The sequence below is a fragment of the Mytilus trossulus genome, chromosome 2, assembly GCF_036588685.1.
Source record: "Mytilus trossulus isolate FHL-02 chromosome 2, PNRI_Mtr1.1.1.hap1, whole genome shotgun sequence".
NCBI lineage: Eukaryota > Metazoa > Mollusca > Bivalvia > Mytilida > Mytilidae > Mytilus > Mytilus trossulus.
The window spans coordinates 17,903,603-17,928,873 of NC_086374.1; the positions used below are offsets into that span (position 1 = coordinate 17,903,603).

The 25,271-nt window shown below is 30.6% G+C and overlaps 2 protein-coding genes across 2 annotated transcripts in view; both read right to left on the reverse strand.

The window, feature by feature from the left end:
• The window catches only part of LOC134706645 (sepiapterin reductase-like), a 345,856-nt gene that overhangs the window by 318,831 nt on the left and 1,754 nt on the right, over positions 1–25,271 (reverse strand). The window lies entirely within an intron of this gene.
• On the reverse strand, positions 2,685–24,704 carry LOC134706643 (phosphatidylinositol 5-phosphate 4-kinase type-2 alpha-like). Its single transcript, XM_063565758.1, has 9 exons — positions 24,408–24,704; positions 20,276–20,373; positions 17,169–17,265; positions 16,738–16,890; positions 13,701–13,847; positions 13,089–13,127; positions 11,862–11,975; positions 9,590–9,854; positions 2,685–9,357 (listed from the first exon to the last, which is right to left on the reverse strand). The coding sequence occupies exons 1-9, from the start codon at positions 24,516–24,518 to the stop codon at positions 9,173–9,175; spliced, it is 1,209 nt and encodes a 402-aa protein (XP_063421828.1). The 5' UTR covers positions 24,519–24,704; the 3' UTR covers positions 2,685–9,172.

The window sequence follows — 25,271 nt, forward strand, 5'->3', positions numbered from 1 at the left end:
TGAATTAGAGAATTTGTGTAGAGAGAATTCCATGCTCATTGCACATATATAGCCCTTGTAACAACTTTTTAACCTTATTTAGGTACACAAAAAATAAATAACTAAAAAACAAATATGTAACACAGCAACAAACGACAACCACTGAATTGCTCCTGACTTGGTTCTGGCCGAGGCAAATACAGAATGTGCCGATGTAAACCATATTGCTTAGCGTGCAACCCTCCCCTAACTTTGGACTATGATGTAAAAGTACAACATAAGAGCAGACTAAAACATCATTTGAAAAGGCTAAACTCATCAGATGAAACATAAGAAAATAAATTTTACACCAACAAAGTGAACGTTGGAGGGTACTTGTACATCCCAAAAACAAATAGGCACTAAATACAGATCCGAGATTAATCACAAGTACAGAATGATAGTTTAAAGCCAATAAAAAGCTAATAAAAAAATCCTGCATCTTATACTAAGTTATCAGTTATTACACATCCACCATCCAAAGGAATTATTGGGAACAGTGTAATTTTTCTTAAGTTGTTTTATCATTGTTGCATATTTTTTTATTCCGATGGTTTCTTATATATTGATGTATTTACGACTGTTTTATTTTCGAGAAAAAATCATGACCTGAACTATTTACTCGAAAATAGTGAATTACGCAGAAACGGTTACGGATATTCTTCTTTAAATGTTTAATACAGTTACGGATATCAGTATATACAGTTACCCATATCTTTGCAATTTTTTGAAATGCTGATTTCTCCGTTTAGCGGTTGAACTATGAAAAGAAACTGTATTTCAGTTTCAAACTTAGTAATACTTTAAATAAGACACGAAATACCGACCAATAACACTGAATTATTACAGAATTGACAAAGGAAGTATTGACCAGAAACATCGTCCACCATCTTTGGATATTCATAACTGCAGTTACAGAGATCACATTTACCCCAGTGACACTGAGGTGTCTGTCATTTATGGAATTCTTTTAGAAGTAATTACATTAGAATTATCTCCCCCTAATTAGTATTGACAACACTATTCTAACCAGAAAATTCAACAGAATCCTCAGTGCTGTCATTTATTTTGTATTATTGTAATATTATGCTAATGATACCAAACCCATGATGCAGATCCTATTCCTCCATTGTATTTTAAAGATAATGTACAACCGTGATCAAAAGCATATCTCAAGAAGCAGAATGTGTTTGGTTTCATTTGGTTATTTTGTATCATGATGTAAGATCATAATGATTAATTGGTAATGTGATTATATTCTTACTACAAATATTTTCAAACTAATTTCCGGGCCATTTTTATTAAATTCATACTGTTTCTATGTTAAGAAATAGGTTAACCTGTTTGTGAATTGACGACAACGTTTAACAAGTGCAATTGTCCTTTGAAATCAGCTCACATTCCGTTAAATTTCATACCGTGCCCAGGCAAGAAACAAAAAGATATTTGAGTATGTTATGTGTTCATTCGTTTGAAAGATTATGTATAAATGTAAATTTATTTCTTGCATGCGCACATAGTTTATTTAATGTAAATTTGACAAACTTTCATAAATTTTGCTGGAAAATGTCTTAAATAGGCACGAAACTGTTGTTATTGTGACGTCATTGACGCAAAATGTTGGAAAAATGGTATCAAAACTTAAAGCTTTCATCCTAAAGTATTCAAAAAGTATAAGTTTTTAATTTTTCATGTGTTTTAAAATTTCCAAAAAAAATAGGCCAAAAAGGGGTCTTAATGCCCCTACTCCTTTATTTGAAAAATCTTATTTCAATTATATCTGAATGACAAATAAAGGGGGAAGAGGTTTCTATGGTCAAGGGTATAAATAAATATGTTTAAACTAAGGGTATGACCAATCTAATTAAAATTAAATCACTCACTCACTCACTCATTTTTTAATGCTTGGTCGCTCCCACGCATTAAAAGCATTAAAAAATGAGCGAGTGAGAGATATAATTTTAATTAGATTGCCTTTTCTATGTTGCCCTTTTTTTTTAATTTGTTCATGTTTCTTTTGTTTTGGAAATGTAAGCAAAAACTGCAGTTTGACCCCATGTTAAGTCTTAGGTTTGGGTAGAACATATTTTGGTCTCACATTTAGGATATTATATTAGCACAATGCATATGTTGAAACTAATATTTTAATGCTTTAACATGTAAATTTAGGTCAACTATTCAAAATGATACCATGACTGAACAGACAGGGCATACCTTTATACCATGGAAAGGAAATAAACCAATACTAATACATCTACATACCAAATATCATTGATTTATCATTAGAAGAAGGTAATTCAAGAAAAAAACTAAGGAAGCGTGAAATATTTTAATGTAGACCCAATAGGATGATTGAAGTCAAGTTAAGTTCATAAAGGCACATTGTTTTCAATCAATAATTTACAAAGGATAACACATGCCACATGTGAACAAAGTTATAGCATAATCTTACAGTGGCCAGGTGAGCTCAAAATAGGAAAACCTGTTGATCTACTGTGTTATCATATATGGCTTTGTCTGTTTATTTTCGATTTATGACTTCCCTCTGGTATCTTTCACCCCTCTTTTATATGCATGAACCTTATGATTATCGAACAAATCCATGGTGCTACATCAACCCATATTTGTTTCCTTATATATATATTACAAAGAACTATAACTATAAATTGAATGATAGATTTATTTGATAAGATTTAGTATCTCATGGTAGACATCAACATACATAAACACTGACTCGGCAGCAGTCAAAATAAATATGGTCCAATACTAATTAAAATATAGCCAATATCACAATAAATGTCAATTATATTACTGTGTTTTCTTTATAGTTTGCCGTCTATTGTGATGTATTAAGCAATATGATAAAGAATGGAATGATACTATAAATTAGGCCTAAATTAACCATGCATAATACTTGTATTTTAACAACAGAGTTATATTATGTTCATGCATTTAAAAACATGTAGGTTTAGTTATACAAACAACATATACATAAATATTAGATACCACACAATATTTGTTTTCAATCATGAAATAAGCTGGTGTTATTCCAATAAGCCATCACTCTGTTATCACAACATGTCCCCCCCACCAACAGGTTTTTGTTTTAATACTGTATTAAATTACTTTGTGGAAATGTCTATATTTAGGCACTATTTTGAAAAATAAAACTGGATTGGACATACGTAAAATAACACTTAACATTGGTTTTTGTAATAGAACTACACATAAAAATAACTTATCTTTTTAAATATGCTCTTTATCTATTTAAAATAAAAGTGTGAGAAAATACAAGATTTATGAAAATTTTAAAGTCCTAGGTAAACAATTCCTTCAAAAATCACACTGCCGAATAATCTCAATTATTATCTTTTAAAAAGGATATGTACAGAACCTATCCAGAAAGTTCAAGGGCTATAAAACCATTGAAATAAATTGGAACACAATACGAGATCTAAATTTCTACTTGGCTGTAACAAACACAACTTGTGTACATGGGTCATATACTACCTAAAAATAGCTTTCACTTGTGGTTCCATGTGAAAATAGAATATAAATTCATTCTGACATGCATATAGAGTGTGACCTTTTATGAAATCAAGACATTCTTAATAAATAGTTGATTTTTTAAAAGAGAAAGAAGGGGAAACTGTGTGATTGTATTTATACAAGAATATGTTAAAGAAATACATTGTGGGATAGCATAAAAAAAATATATGTTAAACCTAACCTGGGACACATTAGTTGAACTTGGTTGACAGACTTAATTGGAATACCATCATGTATTGTGTATTTAAATTAAAAATGTGAAGTGAAGGTGTGCACTGAAAGTTGATCAAATGATTTTTTTCTTCCCTTTCTGCTCCAGAGCAGTGACTGAGTTTATATCACAGGCTTAAACCAGAACAAATCTCAATAATATTTATAAAAAAAAAAAAAAGAAAGAGTGGAAAGAGTTGAAACAATAAAAATAATCCACACAGAAAAAAAACCTGGTGGATAACATTCACTTTGGGGTAAAGGTTGATCTTTATTCCTACTTTTGTCTGTTTGTGACAAATTATCCTTATTACATAACTAAACACTAAAAATAATTTCAATATCTTTAACCATATCCTAAAAATGTGAAAACAATAAACTAATGATGGGGAGTGATAACTATATGGTAAAGGCCATCTTTCTTTCATGTAGAAAACACTAATTAGACAAATTGTTATCAGAGAAATACCGGTATGATTCATTATACTGTATAATCACATGACAGTTACATAGACACAGGTTCTCAAGGCTAATATCTGGTGACGATTTTACAAAAAACTTAGGACTAAGATTGATTGTAAGTATACTGAGTTGTTCATGACTTATAAATCTTAGTCGTAAGTATTTTTGTGAAATTGTCTCCTGATAATCTGTAAATAACAATAAAGTACATACAACTTGGATACTCTGTTATAAGTCAGTAGCAATGAAGCAGCCTGTCAACTATTGTTTTAACAATATATAACAGCAACTTATTTACTTACATAGAGATATATGTTTTCCTAAATCAATAAGAAAGTAATAACAATTTATGACTTTGATGATTTCTGCATCTATGAAAAACTAACAAAGTTTTCATGTTTTACCAAATATTGTATTATTTAATGAAATTTTCAGACCTCTAAGACTAGTTTGTTCGCATAAATCTATTCCTTCATATAAAAGACAAACAAAGGATTTCAAATATTAACAATTGCATTGTTTGATTTCGAGTAGATACAAAAAACATATAGAAATATGATCATATGTAAATGATTTTATATAAAACTTGGCAAAGCAATGATTCTTTAACATGGACAGTGACTTTCTTGAAATAAATCAACAAACATCATGCTTGGTTTTAGCTACTTTAAAATTAGTACTTACAAAGGTTAATGATTTTTTTTTATTAATTTCTTTCAGCTTTCTTGCAATTAAAAAAAAAAACTACATTTTTGAAATTAGCTTCAGATTAATTAGTAGAGCTTTTATCTATGTTATGAACCATCTTTTGAAATTAAATACAAACAGTAAAAAGAAAATTTTATAAATACAAAAATGAATTATAACATGTACAAGTATATAACAAATATGAAATCAGTAAAGAGAATTATTTCAAATGCTATTTACTAATAAGCAAATTTTTAGCTCATAAATAAAATTTAAGTTTATATATATATTTTATCAACAATGAACAATACATTAAGAACTTAATAATATAACAGCACTATTAAACATAATGAGACAAAAACTAGGTTTTACAATATACACATAAACATATAAACAAAATTAAATAGGGTGTACTGGATTTGTGTGTGTCCCACTGTCTGCATCCTTACCGGGTATTCAGATGTATGTTTAAAACTCAACAAGACATAGCTGTTCCCCTAAGAGTACTGAATTGAATTTCCTATGCAATCTCCACTGAATCAATATGAAATAAATTTTCTTGGGCTTAAGATGGGTTAATGGAACAACTCGAAACTTCCACTTTCACATTATTCTTTTACCTTGTACTTGCTTCTGTTTGTTTATCAGAAATGTTAGTTCATTTTCCTAGATAATTACTGACAATTAGTAAATGCTTCTTGGTTTTAGTTTTTTTTTAATAAAATGCACTTAATTTTACTATCTGTAGACTCTAGCTTTCAAGTTACATGTACAAAACGAAATTTCTATAATATTTTCATGTGAAAATATTTAATATTGAAGGATATTGATCAGTTCCAATGGTGCAAAACACTGTCATTCAAAAGCTATACTCCTACTTTATCTTAAAATAAAATCCCAAAAATGAAAGTTTGCAATAATTACCTATGATTAAAATAAAGTTTAAGCGTTTGTACCTTGCTGCATCCGCTACTCTATAAGAATGGTTGATATGAACGGGTGAACTGAACATGCTTTGGTAAAATCTTGTTAAATACATATATACCTTTGTACTTTTTTGCTTTGAACATTATATTTATTAATCTTTAATTTTAATCATAAAATATTCATTTCATCTTTTGAAAAAGTACTGAAGTTAAATTTTGCACCTTTAATGCCCATCTACATCTAACCTATTTATTTGAAAAAAAACTACTTTACAATTCTTATATCCAACTATAAGAGACTACAAACAAAAAATACCACATAGACAGGAATGTACTAATCTATAACTACAGATTTTGATTGTGTTAATGATAAACTGGGTAATAAATAACATTTAATCATGGAATAATTAACAAGTAAACAAAACAAAAAGATACTCCAAGGCACCACATTTGTATATTTTGTACAGTCTAGTCTCTGTTGTCTTCGTCCTTAAGTTTCTAAATATGGCCCCCAATAACTAACAATAAGATAAATAAAAAACTTCTTACTTATTATTTGTGTTTATTTATCATATTATTTTAATTGTTACCTTGAAAAAGAGTTCCTGATAAACTTATGAGTTGCAATGATATTTTATAAAATTTAAAATAAAAATCCTGTTAATGAAGTTCCTATTTGAATAATTTTGTTCTGTTATATTAATCTGAAAAACCTCCAATAATTATAAACGGAAAAATATATAGATATATTACATGTATAGATTTATAATTTATAATTTAGATAACCCCAATTTTATTCATAAATAAACATATATAAATATATGTAAAGGCATTTATAATACTAAAATTTATTTTCTATTTACTCATGACAAATAGCTTTAAAGAATGAACAATATAAATTCCAAAATGTATGTAATGTATACCCTGTTTTTTATGACTTCCTTTCTACTATGGAATCTCAAACAAAATTGTAGCAGCCATTGCTACTGACCAGTGTAAATTGGTATTTGAACTTCCAAACATTGCAATGCTACATCAAAAAGGAAGCTCAATAACAATTTATCTATCTAAATAATACAAGGAAAATAACCAGATGTATATGGACTATGGAGTACAAAAGAGCAAGATATGAGCAATAATTCAAAATAAACCCTTATCTCATTCAACTGTGAATACAATGTATACCATAGAAAGAAATTCTTTTCGTGGAAGATGTCTAACCCTGAACTTAATTAACCGGTTTGTGACTTGTTATTTGGGATGACTATCTCTCATATGTCAAATTGACAGAGTACATAATTTTAAACGATACACTTCTTAAAAAACAGTTTAGAAAAAAAATGAGATACACAATGTCATTAGGATATAAATATTTTGAAAGTTTTATTAAAAACTGTGGTAAAAGAATTATAGATGACAGATGGAGACAAATTTTGAAAGCAGAGTGTTTAATCAGCTATGGGAAGCCATACCATTTGTTAAATCACAGAGATAAGAAATGTATGCAATTACAACATACACCTGGAAAACTAAAAGCAGGACAAATATGTACAAACTATACACAAGTATTTAGTGGCAACACTATGGTTTAGTCATCTGTTTTAAATACAAAGGAAAAACTAATTCATTACTTCATAAATTTTCTTTCCAATCCTTGTGTCCTCTTTTAAATATCAAAAGATACTGAGTTTGAAATTATTTACTGTAAATTCTGAAATTAATGCGAGGTTTTTATTATTGCGAAAACTGCGACCGAGTTGTAAACGCAATAATTTAAACTCGCATTTTGAATTATTTTATATGAATTTAATAGGATTTCTCAAAATCGTAAACATTAAAATAGCATTTAAGTCTAAAATAACAAAATCGCAATAATAAATGCACGCAATAATTTCTGAATTTACAGTATTAAAATCAGGTACTTGTCTGAATGCTTCTATACCAAACAGGTATTTAACTCTTTATAGAGTACCATAGGTCAAATTTAGGTTACGATAATGCCTCAATATGGCCCCTATTTCTAGCTTTAATTTCAAATATGGATTTACTGACCATAATCACAATAAAGCAAAGCTAAAGAATGAAAAGAAAGAAAATAGGTCTTCTTGATGAAAGTTTAGGTATAGCGGTCATGTGGATTTCTTCCAAATTTCTAAAGACAGACAATGGATTCAATATGCTATATAGAAGCTAAAATTTAATTAGAGTAAACTTTTTTTTAGAACTTGAGAAGTATGAGATACCACACTGGACCAAGTTTAAAGCAATTAACATGTTTCACCTCAAAGAATTTTCAAAGAATAAATTGAATAAATTATAATCTCCATTTTTTAATTGTCTATAACAATATATATTTATTATCTATCTATTTATGTAAACCCTGTTTCTCTCTTTCTATTTTTTTTTATTGATACATGGGTCTTATGTTTTTTAATGATACATGGGTCTTATGTTTTTTAATGATACATGGGTCTTATGTTTTCCTCTGTCTTGGTAATAATCACACAAAATACAATAGAAATTTCAACTGAAACTTGTACATTGCAAAATAATCCCTTTTAAACAAACTCAAGAGCTTTGAATGCAAATTTCAACATACACCTTATGCAGGAAAGGCACTACAAAAACATTGATTATGAAGTTATCATGAAGTCCTGGTGGTCATTTGCATATGAGAGATGATTATTTAAAAGGTTTGTACCATATAAGCATCCATTATTGTGGGACAATCTCACATAATTAGTATGCTAAATAATACATTTAATATTTGCCATCATCAATTGTCAAATTTATAATTTTTATTTTAGGGATTCATAAAAAATCATTTGAAGAACAATATCATATTACAACAACTGTGTATACCTATATAAATCTGTCTTCAGTTATTCAGTTGAAATTTCCATGATAAAAAAATCAATTGTTTAATCTATAAGCAAATGATATCTGTATGAATAATGCAAGATTACAAATTACTGAATTTATCCTCAGAAAATAAATACAAAACAAAAGGAAAACGTATAAGTCAAGAGATTGTATTAAAAGATAAATATCAGTGACCTTAAATTCCATGATAAAATTGTGCTTATAAATTTTAATGTGACATAAAGTAATTGACAGTAAGTTCAAAGGTCATTTAAACAAAAACTGCAGTCACATAAGGTCACAAAACATTGAATGCATTTTTTTTCAAAAATTTGTTCTTGTTTTTCAGCTTATTACTAGACAGATGGTCCCTTGTTTTGTAATCTGACATTATCCTTACCAAATAAATATATGAATATGTGTATACAATAAGATAAAACATGTTTAGGTATAGGTGGTCATTCAATGCACTTGCTGACAAAGTCCAAGAATCTTCGTGCATATTGTTCAGGTTTCACTGTAGATATTTCAGCATTTGCACCATGTTTCATTGTCTTTGCAGCTTGTGCTGTACGCTTTTTCACTCCATATTTTGTCAAAATGTCAATCATTGCTAAGAAGTAAATCTCTCTTCTAGGACAATCTACAGAAAAAAGATCTTGAATTATTTTATGTAATGTACATATTTTGACTGTTTATCATAATAAAAATAAATAGCAGGTGTTTTTTAAGGTGAGGGATGATAGGCATACATATATGTTTCTACAAATCAATTAAAGTGTAAGAGTGCAAATAAATTAGTAACTTTAGAGTGTACATTATCATATTATGGTTACAGTATTATTTAAAATCATATAAGGTTATCAAACCCTTACCATCACTGCATTTCATAGCAAATCTCTCAATAGTATTATCAATGTCGCCATTAAATGGTGCTTGTATTAATTGTGGACTGTCTGGTGGTGTAGGTACCCCTCCCATGCCATTTTGGTCATCATCATAGCCATTTTCTTCCTCGTTGCTATCCTCTTCTCCTTCCTTGGCCCTCTGCACCATTTCAGCAGACTCCATATCAGCTTTATCACAGTCATGTATCCCTACTATTAAGCTGTAGTCCATTAAATGTAAGCTTGCCAAAAACTGTAAACATAATAATGTTGGAATTTTTGTTACCGTAATCATTTCTCATAATCTACAATATGAAACTCGTTGTGATACATTGATACATATCAACTATTTCTTGTAGACTTAAATCCACAAAAATTAACATAAAATAAAAAAAAAAGCAGTTCGACGTCTTTAACAAATTATATGTAAACAGCTTATTGAATGTTACTACATTTGAAAGAAAATCCTGCACCTGAAGGCAATTACACTAATAACAGTCAGTGAATATCAAAATTGCTAAAATCTAAAATCTTGCATAAAATAGTAAATTCTTAAATGTATTTTGTCCTCAAAAGAGAATTAATCAATCTAAGTTTTCTTTAAATGTAATACTTTTAACTCTAGCAATTTTATCTAACATTCATTTTTGAAATAAGAATATGATATAAATTAGCATGAAAGAATAACAAATTTAGTATTTATATTTGAAGACAAATTGATTACTTCACACATAAGAAATATGTTGAAAATAGAAATGCTGGTTTCAAATCATTCATAAGCACTGTAAACATTTGTTTTGTTCTTTGGTTCCGTAACCTCTGTTTGTTTTGATTTAAACAATAAAACAAATGTTTCTTTGTTTTTATGAAGTGTCTGTAAGAGTTTCTTGACATGAATTAAATATTCTTCCTGTTAGAAGATCAACTATCTTTCAATTTTCTTATCTTCCTTAAATAAGTGGGTTTATTTTCTTCTTTGAAATGGCAGACTTCTTTTAAAACTCTTTTCATATTTGTCAATCTTGAATACTTTCCTTTCATGTACAATAAAATGTTGATTTTTCAAGTTTGTAGTTTGTACACCAGGAAGCAAATGTATATGGTCGTGTGCTAAAATCCAAGGAAAAGTTTTTCTTTAAGGTTACTTTTAGTGTTGTGCTTGAGAAAAAAAATATTATTTATTCAAGTTTCTGATTTCTTACTTCTCATTTTGTGCATTATGACATCCAGAGTATTACAAACTTGAAATTACTGTATTAGTCATTTTTATTGTAATTTGTGTATTATGATTCTTATGTATCCAGTCCTCTTTAAGAATTTTCTCTAATGAGTCATGGTACAAGCCATTTGTACCATGACTCATTAGAGAAAATTCTTAAAGAGGACTGGATACATACTGGATTCATTAATGTTTGATGAATACCAATTTATGGTGGATTTTGAGGGTACAGGTGAACCACAAATTAAATGTTCAACAAATTACAAATTTTGTAAGGTTGTATGAAGATTTGGGCAAAATCACAAAGATATATGAATCCACAAATATTTCATAATATAATTCATATTTAAAAGATTTCTATCTTTGACATTTCATTTTGTTAAACAATTTTTCAGAAATGTAACTGGATACCTTGGAGGGGACTTTCCGGTAATTGAGATATCCCATTTGTAATGTATTGGATAAAACTTTAGTCCTTGATATTTAATAAATTAGAAATATAATGTAGAGTATTTCATCTTAGAAGGTCAGATTTCTTACAATTTCAAGATATAAGGCACAATTTACATACTGGATTAATTTTTACTAAACACAATTAATCTTAAACTCAAGATTTGTATTTCTGAAAAGCAAAATAATTTTTCCTACGGTCATGACGGTAAAGGTGAAATATTTTTTTTTAAAATTTAGAACTGTTCACTTCTTCTTTTTGCAATAGAATATTGCCCTTCCTGAACATTTTCCCTTTCTTGGAATTATTAAGACGTTGTAATGTCTGTAAAAAGGTAAAAAAGAGGACCTCATTTTTGGTAAGAGGCCAGATTAAATAAAAGTTATGCAGCAATCCTCTGTAAAAGATTAATAAAATTTCAGAATTCAAGGAACATGTTCAGACCTAAGAATTTTTAAAATATTGTGCTCAATTTATAACAACAGTTCATACATGTCATAAAAGGTGACAAAGTCAAAATATCATTTCTGAAGACATAGAACTGACATGTTTAATCCTTCAAACTTATTCTTCCTGTAAACGTAATTTACCTCTGCATCCTTGGTAATAGTTGCCATTAGTTTCTCTTTTAGATCTTTACCCAGGAATAACACAGCTTCATCTCGGATAAAATCATTGTCTTTATATGTAGGTAAGTCTTTAGACTGTAACAATAAACATCAAACATGGTAAATTACTTGACAAAATGGCATGTATGGTCATGAAATATAAAAGTTAGCATCGGATAAAATCATTGTCTTTATATGTTGGTAAGTCTTTAGACTGTAACAATAAACATCAAACTAGGTAAATTACTTGACAAAATGGCATGTATGGTCATGAAATATAAAAGTTAGCATCGGATAAAATCATTGTCTTTATATGTTGGTAAGTCTTTAGACTGTAACAATAAACATCAAACTAGGTAAATTACTTGACAAAATGGCATGTATGGTCATGAAATATAAAATGTATGGTATGAACTACATGTATATAGATAAGATCATTAGTCTTCCCTGTTTGAATGATTTTGCACTAGTAATTTTTACCGTACATTGACCTATAATGGTTAATCTTATAAATTGTGACTTGGATGGAGAGTTGTCTCATTGGCACTCATACCAAATCTTCCTATATCTATAAAACTTATCATCATAATCAAATTTAAATTACTTTTGTTTAGGGAAAGGGATGATGGACATACATATATGTTTCTACAAATCAATTGAAGTGTAGAGTACAAAATAAATAAGTAACCTAAGAGTGTACATTATCATATTATGGTAACAGTATTATTTGAAATACTTGATGGTTATTTTAGACAGTTTTTGTCATGGCATTCTGTCCTTACATATTCTTTTTTTGTTTTAACTTATGTTATGTTTTTAAAGGAATTGAAAGGTTTTAATGAAAGAACTTAAGTCTGAACATCTTATTACATGATTACAACAATAAGATGCATCTAATGAACAAAATTACAGCTGACTGCATTGAGGTATAGGTAATATCTTTGGTTAGCTTGCTAGCTAGCTGAATGGTGAAGTCATTATTAAGTTAAGAAAACTACCTTCCTTTAAGAGTAGACTAGTCAGACAGATAACCAATCTATCTGCCTGAAGGACTAGACTACTTTGAAAGGAGGGTGGTATACCTTACATAATAATGACTTCACAGTTCAGCTGGCAAGCAAGCTAACCAAAGATATTACTTTTAACTACACACTCAATGCAATTAGCTGTCATTGATTATTCATTGACTGCTGATTCAAGTATTTTTACCTTTTCTTTATCACTTGCATGTCTGTCCACAGTTGACCCCTGTAAATAAAGATATGTACATATCTATATACAAATATATAATGTTTCTTAAACTTGTTTACTTTAGAAAAGAGATAATTAGGTGACCATGGTAACTCTTTATTTAATTTTCATAACTGTATGCCCACAAAAAATAATGCTTCTAAAATAATCTTTTCTTGTTTCATTGGTATAAATTAAGTATAAAATATGTGTTACATCAGTTCTACAAATTTGTATTGGCTATTTGCAATTGTTTCCCTTGGGGAAAACTTCAAAATAAGAAACTGACAATTTTTTAATGTAGATTTTTATAAAATCAGGTTTTATAAGTACCCATTTTTATTTAGAGGCTAGCTGAGGACCACCTCTGGGTGCAAAATTTTCTTGCTGCATCAAAGACCCATTTTCTGTCTTTGGCTGTTACCTGCTCTTTGTTTGGGTTATCATCTCTTTGACTTACTCCCCATTTCAATTTTATTCAGAATTTTTTTCTGATCATAATCGAGCAATCAGGACAAAAGATCAAATCTTGTAGTTGGAAAGTATGTGTTTTATTTTAATCTTTAAATGAATACACATATCTGCTCTTACCTTCAAATCATATTTTTTGTGAATTGTTAACCTTGGACTGAATACATTTCTCATAATAATTAAATAATGTTCTACATCATTAACTGTAATTCTGTACATTCCAAGATAATGTGGTAATAATGTCTGGGCATGAACTTCTACTATGTACTGAAAGTAAACAAACATAATAATGTACGGGCATGAACAATAACGTCTGGGCATGAACTTCTACTATGTACTGAAAGTAAACAAACATAATAATGTCTGGGCATGAACTTCTACTATGTACTGAAAGTAAACAAACATAATAATGTCTGGGCATGAACTTCTACTATGTACTGAAAGTAAACAAACATAATAATGTCTGGGCATGAACTTCTACTATGTACTGAAAGTAAACAAACATAATAATGTCTGGGCATGAACTTCTACAATGTACTGAAAGTAAACAAACATAATATTGTACGGGCATGAACAATAATGTCTGGGCATGAACTTCTACTATGTACTGAAAGTAAACAAACATAATAATGTCTGGGCATGAACTTCTACTATGTACTGAAAGTAAACAAACATAATAATGTCTGGGCATGAACTTCTACAATGTACTGAAAGTAAACAAACATAATAATGTACGGGCATGAACAATAACATCTGGGCATGAACTTCTACTATGTACTGAAAGTAAACAAACATAATAATGTCTGGGCATGAACTTCTACTATGTACTGAAAGTAAACAAACATAATAATGTCTGGGCATGAACTTCTACAATGTACTGAAAGTAAACAAACATAATAATGTCTGGGCATGAACTTCTACAATGTACTGAAAGTAAACAAACATAATAATGTACGGGCATGAACAATAACATCTGGGCATGAACTTCTACTATGTACTGAAAGTAAACAAACATAATAATGTCTGGGCATGAACTTCTACGATGTACTGAAAGTAAACAAACATTATAATGTACGGGCATGAACAATAATGTCTGGGCATGAACTTCTACTATGTACTGAAAGTAAACAAACATAATAATGTCTGGGCATGAACTTCTACTATGTACTGAAAGTAAACAAACATAATAATGCCTGGGAATGAACTTCTACTATGTACTGAAAGTAAACAAACACTTCATATTACAATACAGAAATTATTCTGTCAACAGTTAGTTGGCGTATTTTATACCATTTCAATTTTTAACTCTTTTCAATTTTGATTCAATATTTGTTCCTCTCATAGATATGACCTTCTGTTACAAATAGTTCCAAATCATATTTCAAGTTCCTTTTAAAAAAATTGTCTTGGCATTATAATAAATAATATGAATTTTATGCTTCACATGTATTTATGGTGAAAAATAAAAGGTATAAGATGTTGAATTATGCTATTTGGCTATTTTGCTTTCATTCTGTTAAGTTGTTTTAACAAGATAAGGTTTTGTTCCTCATCTAACAATATAGTTAATTATCTCCCAAACCTGATGATATTGTTAATTATTTCCCTTACCTGATGATATTGTTAATTATCTCCCTTACCCGATGATATCTCTTACCATAATGCTATTGTTCATTATATCCCTTATCTGATGATATTGTTAATTATTTCCCTTACCATAATGATATTGTTCATTATCTGGCCCAAGACCACAATTAATGACCCCGCTTTTCGTTGTCCACGAATATAGTTCCTTTTATAGCGAACCAAATGAAAGTTTTCCACAGAGTCGTCTGCTCTTGACCAAGGGATTTAAACTTTTGCAGGTTTACCTGTCCCATTGAATCAATACAATAGCTATTTTTCTCTGTGTAGTTTATTCACTTGGACATTTAAATTTCTTCTAGGAGAAATCTATCACTCTTTGATTAATTTGCCTGACCAAAAAAATATCTTCTTTGTTGATTGAAATACATGTATAAACTCACATAACCTGCATGTGATACAGTATTTATTCAATATCAATAATATAAATTCAATCTGTGCAATATAAGCACTGATTTAATTATAAAAAGTTTATTTCTGATTTTTTTTTTTTTTTGCTGCATCCATTTACGTTTCAGACAATCTGCATGTTTTTTGTGGTTCTTCAGTTATAAAGAATACATTTATGAAGACCTTTATTTAAACATTATCATTTCAAGTTTTTATTTGTGAACAGACTAAAAAATTGCAACTTTTAATAGGTAAAATGTTGAAATTTGATCAGAAATCAACTTTTAACTTTTAAACTACCGGTGTTTATATTAAACAGATTTTCTTGATTGAATAAATACAACATCACATACAGTTTTATAAATACTTATTTGTACATGTATTTCCATCATTGACAGTTTAATTTTTTGTTCAGGTAAATTAATCAGTGAGTGATAGATTTCTCTTGCATGAAATTTAAAGGTTCCATTGAATAAACTATACAGAGAACAATACCTGTTGTATTTGTTAGATGGGACAATAGAACTGCCAAAAGTTTAAATCGACAGGTAACATGCAGGTGAATCTATGGAAAACTATCATAGGCTTCGCAATAATTAGAGTGTATTTTTCCTTAAATTTTTTTCTTTCAAGATCTCATTTATTTCTTAATTTTTTTTGGGTGGAAATGAAAGAAGAGAGGTGAAAAAAAATTTTGGATGTTGTATTTTAACTGATTTTGATATGGAATGAGTGATTAGGCCAAGTGCAAAAAGGTAATATTCACAGTTTTCGGAACATCTCTTGACTTGTCAATAGAGGTATGGATGTGTATTGGCTAAATTTGTAAAACATGTAAAAGTGATTGCTTCAATCTTTCTGAATTTTGGATATATTTTTGGACTAGGACTATAAATTACACACACACAAAATTTGACAAAAGTGCATGGTGCAATTTTTTTAATGATGCAAAAGGTTATAAAGAACTGATAGAGGAATTAATTGTGGTCTGTGGCCATCTCCCTTATCTGATGATATTGTTAATTATTTCCCTTACCTGACGATATTGTTAATTATCTCCCTTACCTGATGATATTGTGAATTATCTCTCTTATCTGATGATATTGTTAATTATCTCCCTTACCTGATGATATTGTTTAAGTATGTGATGCATTTGTTCCACTTCCTCAGTGACTAGACTTTTTATAAAGTATTTTTTATCATGAGACATAAACATCCTGGCACCACTCCTCCCTGGAGAATCAATCTCAACTGGTTGTTTGTTGGTCAATGAATTCTGGAAACAAAAATTCTAGCTTACAAATTGCATTTGAAGTCAATTTTTATATAACTACCATGGTATATCCTGACACCATTTAAAAAAAAATCATAGTAGATAGCTGCTAAAGCTTCACCCTCTAATGACTGTTGCCTGTTATTTAATTCTTCCATGCAGAGTAATTTGTGAAATCTCAGTAGCATTTTCTTTGTTGTAACAATTTATCTTTTACTAAAAGTGGTTCACTTATATTTTGAACTTGATTTCTGAGTGGAATTATGTTGATTAAAACTTACCATATAATCATGATCATCTATATCAAATCTTTCACGTAAATTTCTGAACACAAGAGGGCAATATTCTTTGACCTTATAATGACTAGGCATTATATCTCTAAAAGAAAAAAGACATAAACTCATAATTAGTGTACAGCAATAAGATATAAACATTTAAACATACATACATGTACATAAAGCTCAAAGGGTACAAAGACAAGCTTAAGAGTTGTGATCTTTATGGATCTTAATTCAGTTTTTTATGTCAACTTTATTCCTATGTGTGAAAATGAAGGGGTTATGTTTTCTGACAATTTATGTCACATAATAAAAATTTGTAAAATAATAACTAGAGGCTCTCAAGAGCCTGTATCGCTCACATGACTCTACTTGGGGTTTTGAAATCATATAAATAACAGATAAAATTTGGCTACAAAGAAACAAAACTTGGCCAGCACCTCATAAGGAAAGGACTATTCATGCTATGTTTGTTTTCATTCAATTCCATGGTTCTTTAGAAGAAGACTTTTGTATGCATTTCCCTAAGGGTCTTTTGTTAAACTAAGCCCCCCGTTGACAGCCATCTTTGATGATGGATCAGAGACAAAGTAAAAACACTTGGTCAGCTTCTCATAAGGAACATTCATGCTATTTTTGGTTTCATTCCATTCAGTGGTTCTCTAAAAGATGTCATTTGTATGAATTTTCCAGAGGGTCCTATGTTAAACTAAGTCCCCCCCGTTGGCGGCCATCTTGGATGATGGATCGGCTTCAAAGTAACAATACTTGGCCAGCACCTCATAAGGAACATTCATGCAATGTTTGGTTTCATTCCATTCAGTGGTTCGAAATTCTCTAAAAGATGTCAATTGTATGAATTTTCCAGAGGGTCCTATGTTAAACTAAGTCCCCCCGCTGGCGGCCATCTTAGATGATGGATCGACTACAAAGTAACAATACTTGGTCAGCACCTCATAAGGAAACTTCATGCCATGTTTGGTTTCATTCCATTCAGTGGTTCTCTAGAAGAAGTTCAAAATGTAAAATGTTAACGACGAGAAAGGACGATAGACGACGGACGCCAAGTGAGCTAAAAATTTGAAAAATTGCAGAAATTTCTGTCTATCAATTGCTGTTGTAACCTTCAGTCTTGTCCATTGATCAAATTTACTCAAAATCAATAGGAGTCTATTGCACACCAGGTTGCATTAGTATAACCACCAAAGATTGGTAAAAAACTTATCTACATCTAAAGATATTGTCCCAAAACAAATCTTTTTACAAAATTTTTAGTCTATTCATAGGTTCTTTGAGCATAACTTTTGACATAGTGACCTAAAAATGTGTACCTGACTTATTTCCAGTGGAGAGGGGGTGGGGAGGGGGCATATTTTCAAGCTTAATTCTGGAAAAGTTTCAATGTAACTTTTGGTTTAAAAATGTTTGGGTTGCTGTCTCATTGACATAAACCTTATACATCCTGTTATTCATATACATGTATTCTCTCTCTAAGTTGCTTTAAGTAGCCTATATATTATCCATACATTAAATGATTATTGACTACAGTGTGATCAATACACATGATAAAGTAGGGTATTAATTCTGCTATACAATGTCCAATTATTACCCAATACTTTGTGGTAACAACTCATCAATTATCTCGTCAATTCAATCAATACAATCATATAACTCCACAAGAACCTTTAATTATTTGTCTGGTAGCTAAATACATGTGTAGTTGCAAAATAAATGTATTACAGTACACTCAATCATGGTAATACAAATTATTTACAAACTACAAGTTTAAATGCATAATTCTTTTTTACAGACTCTAATTGACAAATATTTATATATCAGTCTTACAGAGACACTGTAACTAATTGTCATGTACTTAAAATAAATAGATTTCAGTGCAGTCACTGCAATGAAAAAATCTGATAATATATCTTGCTGTCTAACTTGAAATTAATATTTCATATGCACTCAACTCTGCACCAGACATTTTTTATTAATCCTTTTATCAGAAGTGTTCTAAAATGTTAAAAGATTAAGTGATATAAAAATAAAATTCCTGATCAAGACTTTGGATTTCCTCCGATCTCTCATGATCATAAGACACGTAAGATGGCAACTTAAATTAACATGAAATTGAACTGCCTTTCAATTCATGTTTGTTAACAGGCTAAATAGCAAGAAGTTCTTAATTAAAAAGATAAATTAATGAAGTTGTGTCAGAGTATTGATCCACTAAATAAATAAAGTTCTATGTAAATCAATCTAAATACAAGATATGCCAGACAGTTGCATGTATCATGTAATTCCAATTACCTAATTTTGTTCTACATGATAAAAACAAGTTAAAATTTCAATGGAGTACAAAATGGTTTCCATCACTACGATAACATTAATCAATACTAAATTCTTCTTATTGTATTTCAGATTTCTTGTTTGTTCCATTATTTTCAATATTTTGGAAGTTGTTCTATTTTCAATATTCTAAAGACAGTATGGTCGACAAAATAGAGGCCCTAATACCCTAATAGTTGATGTATATGGCAATTTATCTTACCTCCTTTACATAACTTACATTGAAGAATATATATATATATATATATATGTGATTGGTTAAAAGTGACCATGTGAAGACCATATATATTTCATATGGGATAAGTAAGTGTCACTGTCATCTGTGTGGTTCATTTCAATATGCAGTCAGTAGTGGTGTTAATACATTCCTTTGAAAAAACAACATTGAGAAAAAAACTTTATGGTTTCAACAGACGAAGAAATTGATGATGTACAATTGAAATAAATTCATAAAACACATTAAGAGGCTTACGAGTTGTTATTGTTGGCATTTGCCTTTGCATGGACCAATGGAAGAGGTTTCTAAATTTTAAGACTAGATCCCTATGATAGACCACAAGTCTAAATGCCACATGATAAGATACATGTAGTAGGTAACATAAATTAGTTACACAGAAACCTAGTGACCTAATGTGATACATGTATATGGAATTACCTAACCCCATTTATAACGTTTGAGGTCACTAGTGCACAATATATATATCTACATTTGTACATGACTCCTGAAAATGAATTTCAAGAACTTTCTTATTTGTACTTACTTATTAAACATGTGGTTGTCTACTTTCACTTTACTAAAGGCCTTAAAATCATCAGGCATGAGCATAACTGGTACCTTGACATGTTCCAACCCTGTAATCTGTAAACAAACAAGAAATTACTATTTGGTGACAAATCCTTGATCTACCAGAAGAATTTTTTTTAATAAGGCCAAAACTAAAATATTGTTTGTTTCCCCTCACCTGACCGACCTGGTAAAATCAATGTGACCCGAAAATTTTTATTGGCCATTCTTGTCCACCATTTTTTGCTATGTTGGTTATTGATGATATCTTTCTGATGCCGTAGTCAATGAGCGTTGGGTTTTGGTGATACCTTTACTATGCTGTAGTCAACGAGCATATTTTTGCATTGAACTGTCTACATGATTTGGAATCAAGGAAAAATATACAAAATGCTTTGCCAAATTGCCACATGATTTGTTCATGTGCAAGGGTGATCTGTTTTGAAAAAAAAACAAAAAACAGAAGCATCTTTCAACCCGCTGATTGCATCTTGATTTGCTTCGTGTCTTACCTCTGTTCCTGTTTAAAGGATAAAATCTTAAAGACTTTGAGTAAAAATCAGAGGCGGAATTAGGGGGGGGGGGGGTTGCTTATATAGGGAATCACTGAAGCATGACTGGAGCGGCCCCCTCTTAGGTCAGTCAGTGGGCCCCCACTTATGAAAATTTCTGGATCCGCCACTGAAAATGGTCTGACTCGTGCTTTAAAATCTATCTACTTGTCTTTGAACAGGTTGGGCACAAGTCAGGAAATGTGGGATACATGTATTCCCTGCTTTCAGGGAACATCCCTGTTTTCTGGTGTAAAACAAACCCAGTTTAAATGGGGTTACCTTTTTTAATTGAAGGCATGAAAAATACAAATTTATCCTGGATTTCTACCAAACTTGGACAGAAGATTGTTTATGATGATAAGATATATATGTTTGTCTATATAAGGCCAAAAAAAAATATATGTCTGTTTCCTGTTTCCCAACCGACCCTAGATCTTTTTATTCAAATCTGGAAAAAAATTGTTTCCGGTCCAGAAAAATTTGTTTCCGGTCCGATCCAGATCCGTATTTTACTATGCTTAAACAATCAAAATGGCTGCTCCCAGCACAAATGTGCTACAATTAAGGTTTCAAAAATGTTGGAACTGGGAGGATTATTCAATTAAAGCTTCTTTAAAGGGATTAAATCATTTTGGTGTGCAGGACCCTAACTAAACATGACATTTAACCAACTGCCAATCTGACAGGGAGTGCAAAAAAAAAAAAAAAAAAAAAAAAATCCCGACCTACCGACCATGATTTACTTGCCTTGGCAGCAGGAAACAGACATATATTTTTTTGGGCCGAAGTAAAAAATGGTTTTGTCATGTTCGACTGTATGGTTGGTGTTAAAAAATTTGATGGCACATGTACATTGTCCAGGAATTTCCAAGCGGGGGTTTGTTGGACTCACAAACTCGACTTAAACAGTCACAATTCGAACAGAACATTGACTTTAACAGTGCTTATTTGTTTTCAAAGGGGGGTTCGTCCGAACCCCCCTGGCTATGGGTATGATGTCTGGCATGAACTTGCAAAAGTGGGTCTCATTGGGGTCTAAGTGTGACGCGGGATTGCCAATTTTTTCATAAGCGTGAAAGTGAAACGTGAAAGTAAAATTATTGTGTCATGAAAACGGGAAATGAGGTCTTGCGGGACCCTGGAAATGACAAAAAAAATGAGAATTGCTTACGTAAATAGTGTAAGCGGGATACAGGAATCTGACAAAACAGTAAGCGGGATCCAGGATCGGAACCCCCCAATGAAACCCCCGCAATAGGCTATATGGATAATTTTATAAAAATTAAAAGATAATCAGACATGTATGTATTCAGCTAATGTGGGTAGTTTTAAGTTTGTTCATCATGTTTTTAATACATGTACTACTTGTTCTGGTGTTATGGTAGTTGTTACAATCTACATGTACAGCATGTACAGTGCTCCAGCTAGAAATTGAAAGGGACAGGGTGCCAGTGGAGGGCAGGGCACTTTTAAATGATAGGAAAAGGCAATGCTAATTTCTTTTGTCTAAATAAGGTTTCTGTGAGTATCACAAGTTTACATTCTATTTTTTACTGTATATGTTTACAAATATGCTTATTTATTCTATAAAATTTACAAAACAAAAGTCATTTATACTACATGTTAATAAAACATGGCAATACATTTGCATACATCACATTACTAATAACCAAAAGAGGCAAAATCAACTATCTCCCCTTCCCCTTCCAAAAAATCAACATAAACTAAACTTCTCATAGTTAAGCATACATATGACAGAATTGTCTTATTTCAAATTTGAGCTAGAGTTTGGCATAGCCCTCAATTCTTTACTTCAGTGTTTGAGTGAAGGAAATATTTGTTTCAGTGTAGCTTCATTTAGGTGATGATGAGAGTTACCACCAAATTTTAAGCATATTATCTTGTTCTACAATCATGGTACAGAGTTCTAATTTAACACTGTATAAAACATGGATTGCTAAAAGTATGATTATCAAAAATAAATTACAAAATATATTTTTTTTGGTGTGTTCAAGGACAGTCCTTAAGGTTTCATTTTTATATAAATTTGTATTCAAATGGTTATTTTTTCGTATTTTTATTACAAGATAATAATTCGGGAGCACAAATTTGTTATCAGCCAAAACAGGAGAAGTAACTCCAAAATTAATTTCCAACACGTTTATGTCTGCTTGTGGCTGACAAGTTAAAATGAAGGGTGTTATTGTGAAGGCATAGTTGTATTTTGTTGACGTTAATTCTATTCTAAAAACATGAATGCCTTCATTTACTCTTTCATTAAGAATTGGAGATTGAAAATGCTGACCCAACCTAAAAACACTTGCCACAAATTCATCAAATCTATGACATAAAGGTACATTGTCTTAATAAATTACATAGTAATTAACACCTTTGAAGTCTTATCCACTGTTGATTGTTATGAGGAATTAATCTAGGGTCAATTACCAGGTGTCATACATGTAATATAACTTGTGATAAGAAATCTATGAAAAAAAGGCAATATTACTAATCATGCTAATACGGCACAAGGGTTTTTGGGGAAAAGTCGTCAGGGCAGACGGGCGGGGATGAAGGCACCCAGGGCGTGGCTGAGGGCACCCAAGGTGCGGCACCCTTCTATTTTGGTTATTTAGGGCTAGCCAGACCACTGATGTAGGTGCTCATCTTGTTTGATTGCTTGCTCTTTTGTACATTTTGACTTATTTAATTCCAGCGTCATCAGTTGACTCAAGAAGTAACGAAGCAGCACTTCTGCTTTGATCAGACAAATATCCACTTTTGGATATGGGATCTGCTCTGACGTTCCGCAGCCCCAGCTTGTCTGGCCAAACAGACAATGTCGGAAAAAAGCGCTACAGAGCTTATGTTGTATTGTTATATGTATAACCGACTTTAAATATATCTTTTATGCTTTAGATTATCTCGGACTATAAGGCCTGTAATGTCTTCCGTCAACTTAAAAAAATACTGTGGTAGCAAGTAAAATCTGTAAGCATCGGGTTTCATGTCATGTAATGTGTACCAAGGAGTTTTATACATGTACAAAAATGTACCATTCAGAGATAAATATTGAGAGATATTTACTAAGAACACCCTGTTATTACATTGTATGATCAATCGCCTTGTTCATGTTGTTGATTAAACTAACAACCAGAGCTATTAAAATATTCAATGCATGCTTTTAACCATTTTTTTTTTATTTTCTGATTTTGTTTTTCTTTTTTTTGTCATCCTGCAACAGGACGCAACTTCCTGCATTCTATTATATGTAATTTACAGCCCTGATGATTATTTATTTGGAAATTCAGGGCAAATAAAAAATTTCTGGACAAGTCAAATTTACAGTTTAACTTGCCCAGGGATAAGTGCTCACAACAAATATTTCCACTCCCCTGCTACAGTCATGTTGGATGTAGCCTGTAGGATGTTCATCCCAAAAGGGCTCAGCAGGATGTACATGATGTTTGATAATGTGTGAGAAAATAATGTGTATGGCTTAGAACAGATTTATCATTCTTAACGTTTTCAGAAGAAGATTAAATATCAGAAACTAACCGTATAATTTATTCCCCACATAAAAACGCTCAGCTGTGGATCATTCGCACGGAAAAGTTTCAACTTAGGTGTAACCGCTTTGAATTTAGGCTTCATTTTGGCATTTGCCATTATGCCTTGCTTTCTAATTGCACTCTATTGTACAAAGAACACTTTTGAAATATCCTGTCAAGGTGACATCAAATTTATATTACGATCTGACATTAATTCATCTTCTTTTCCAAGCTGAATCATTTCATTCAACATCCAAAATGGCGATAAAAACAAAGTACGATATCCCAATGTGCAATTTTCCTTTATAGGGGAGGCAACTCTGACAACAAAAGATTTCAGTGCAGTTCGACTATTCATACATAATATAAGCCTTCTAAGAATAAATGCAGTATAAAGTCAAGTTGTAACATATTATATCAAGAGAAAAGTATCTAGATAGTAATTTTTCTGTGCAAATAATGTTTCCGTCCTTCTTGTAAAACAGGGTAGGAAAAAGTATACTGTGTAGAATTTTTAATGAGACATTATGTATTATAAATATTTCTCCCAGTCTATATATTATATAAGTAAGTAAGTAAGTAAAACTTTATTTGGATTCGGCATATTGACAAACAATACAAACATAAGCTCTAATGAGCTTTTCACCGAATATAAAAACATATGCAATAACAAATAAAACAAGGCATGCAGCATGCAATAAATAATAAGAAGCAGTACCAAAAATTAACTCTAAGCAAATAGCATATACATGTATCTTGCAAAATACCAAAACATATATATGAAGCACTAAAATTTTAAAAATTTTCTGTTTAAAAATTAATTTTTAACTAATTTATGATTTATAAAGTAAAAATTTCAAATATTTCAAAT

Coding starts and splice junctions, on each gene's coding strand:
- LOC134706643 (XM_063565758.1), bottom strand. CDS start 24,518: ATGGCAAATGCCAAAATGAAGCCTAAATTCAAAGCGGTTACACCTAAG. Junction 17,266..20,275: donor GACAACCACATGTTTAATAA/GTAAGTACAAAT, acceptor TTTTTCTTTTAG/AGATATAATGCCTAGTCATT. Junction 16,891..17,168: donor TAGATGATCATGATTATATG/GTAAGTTTTAAT, acceptor TTTTGTTTCCAG/AATTCATTGACCAACAAACA.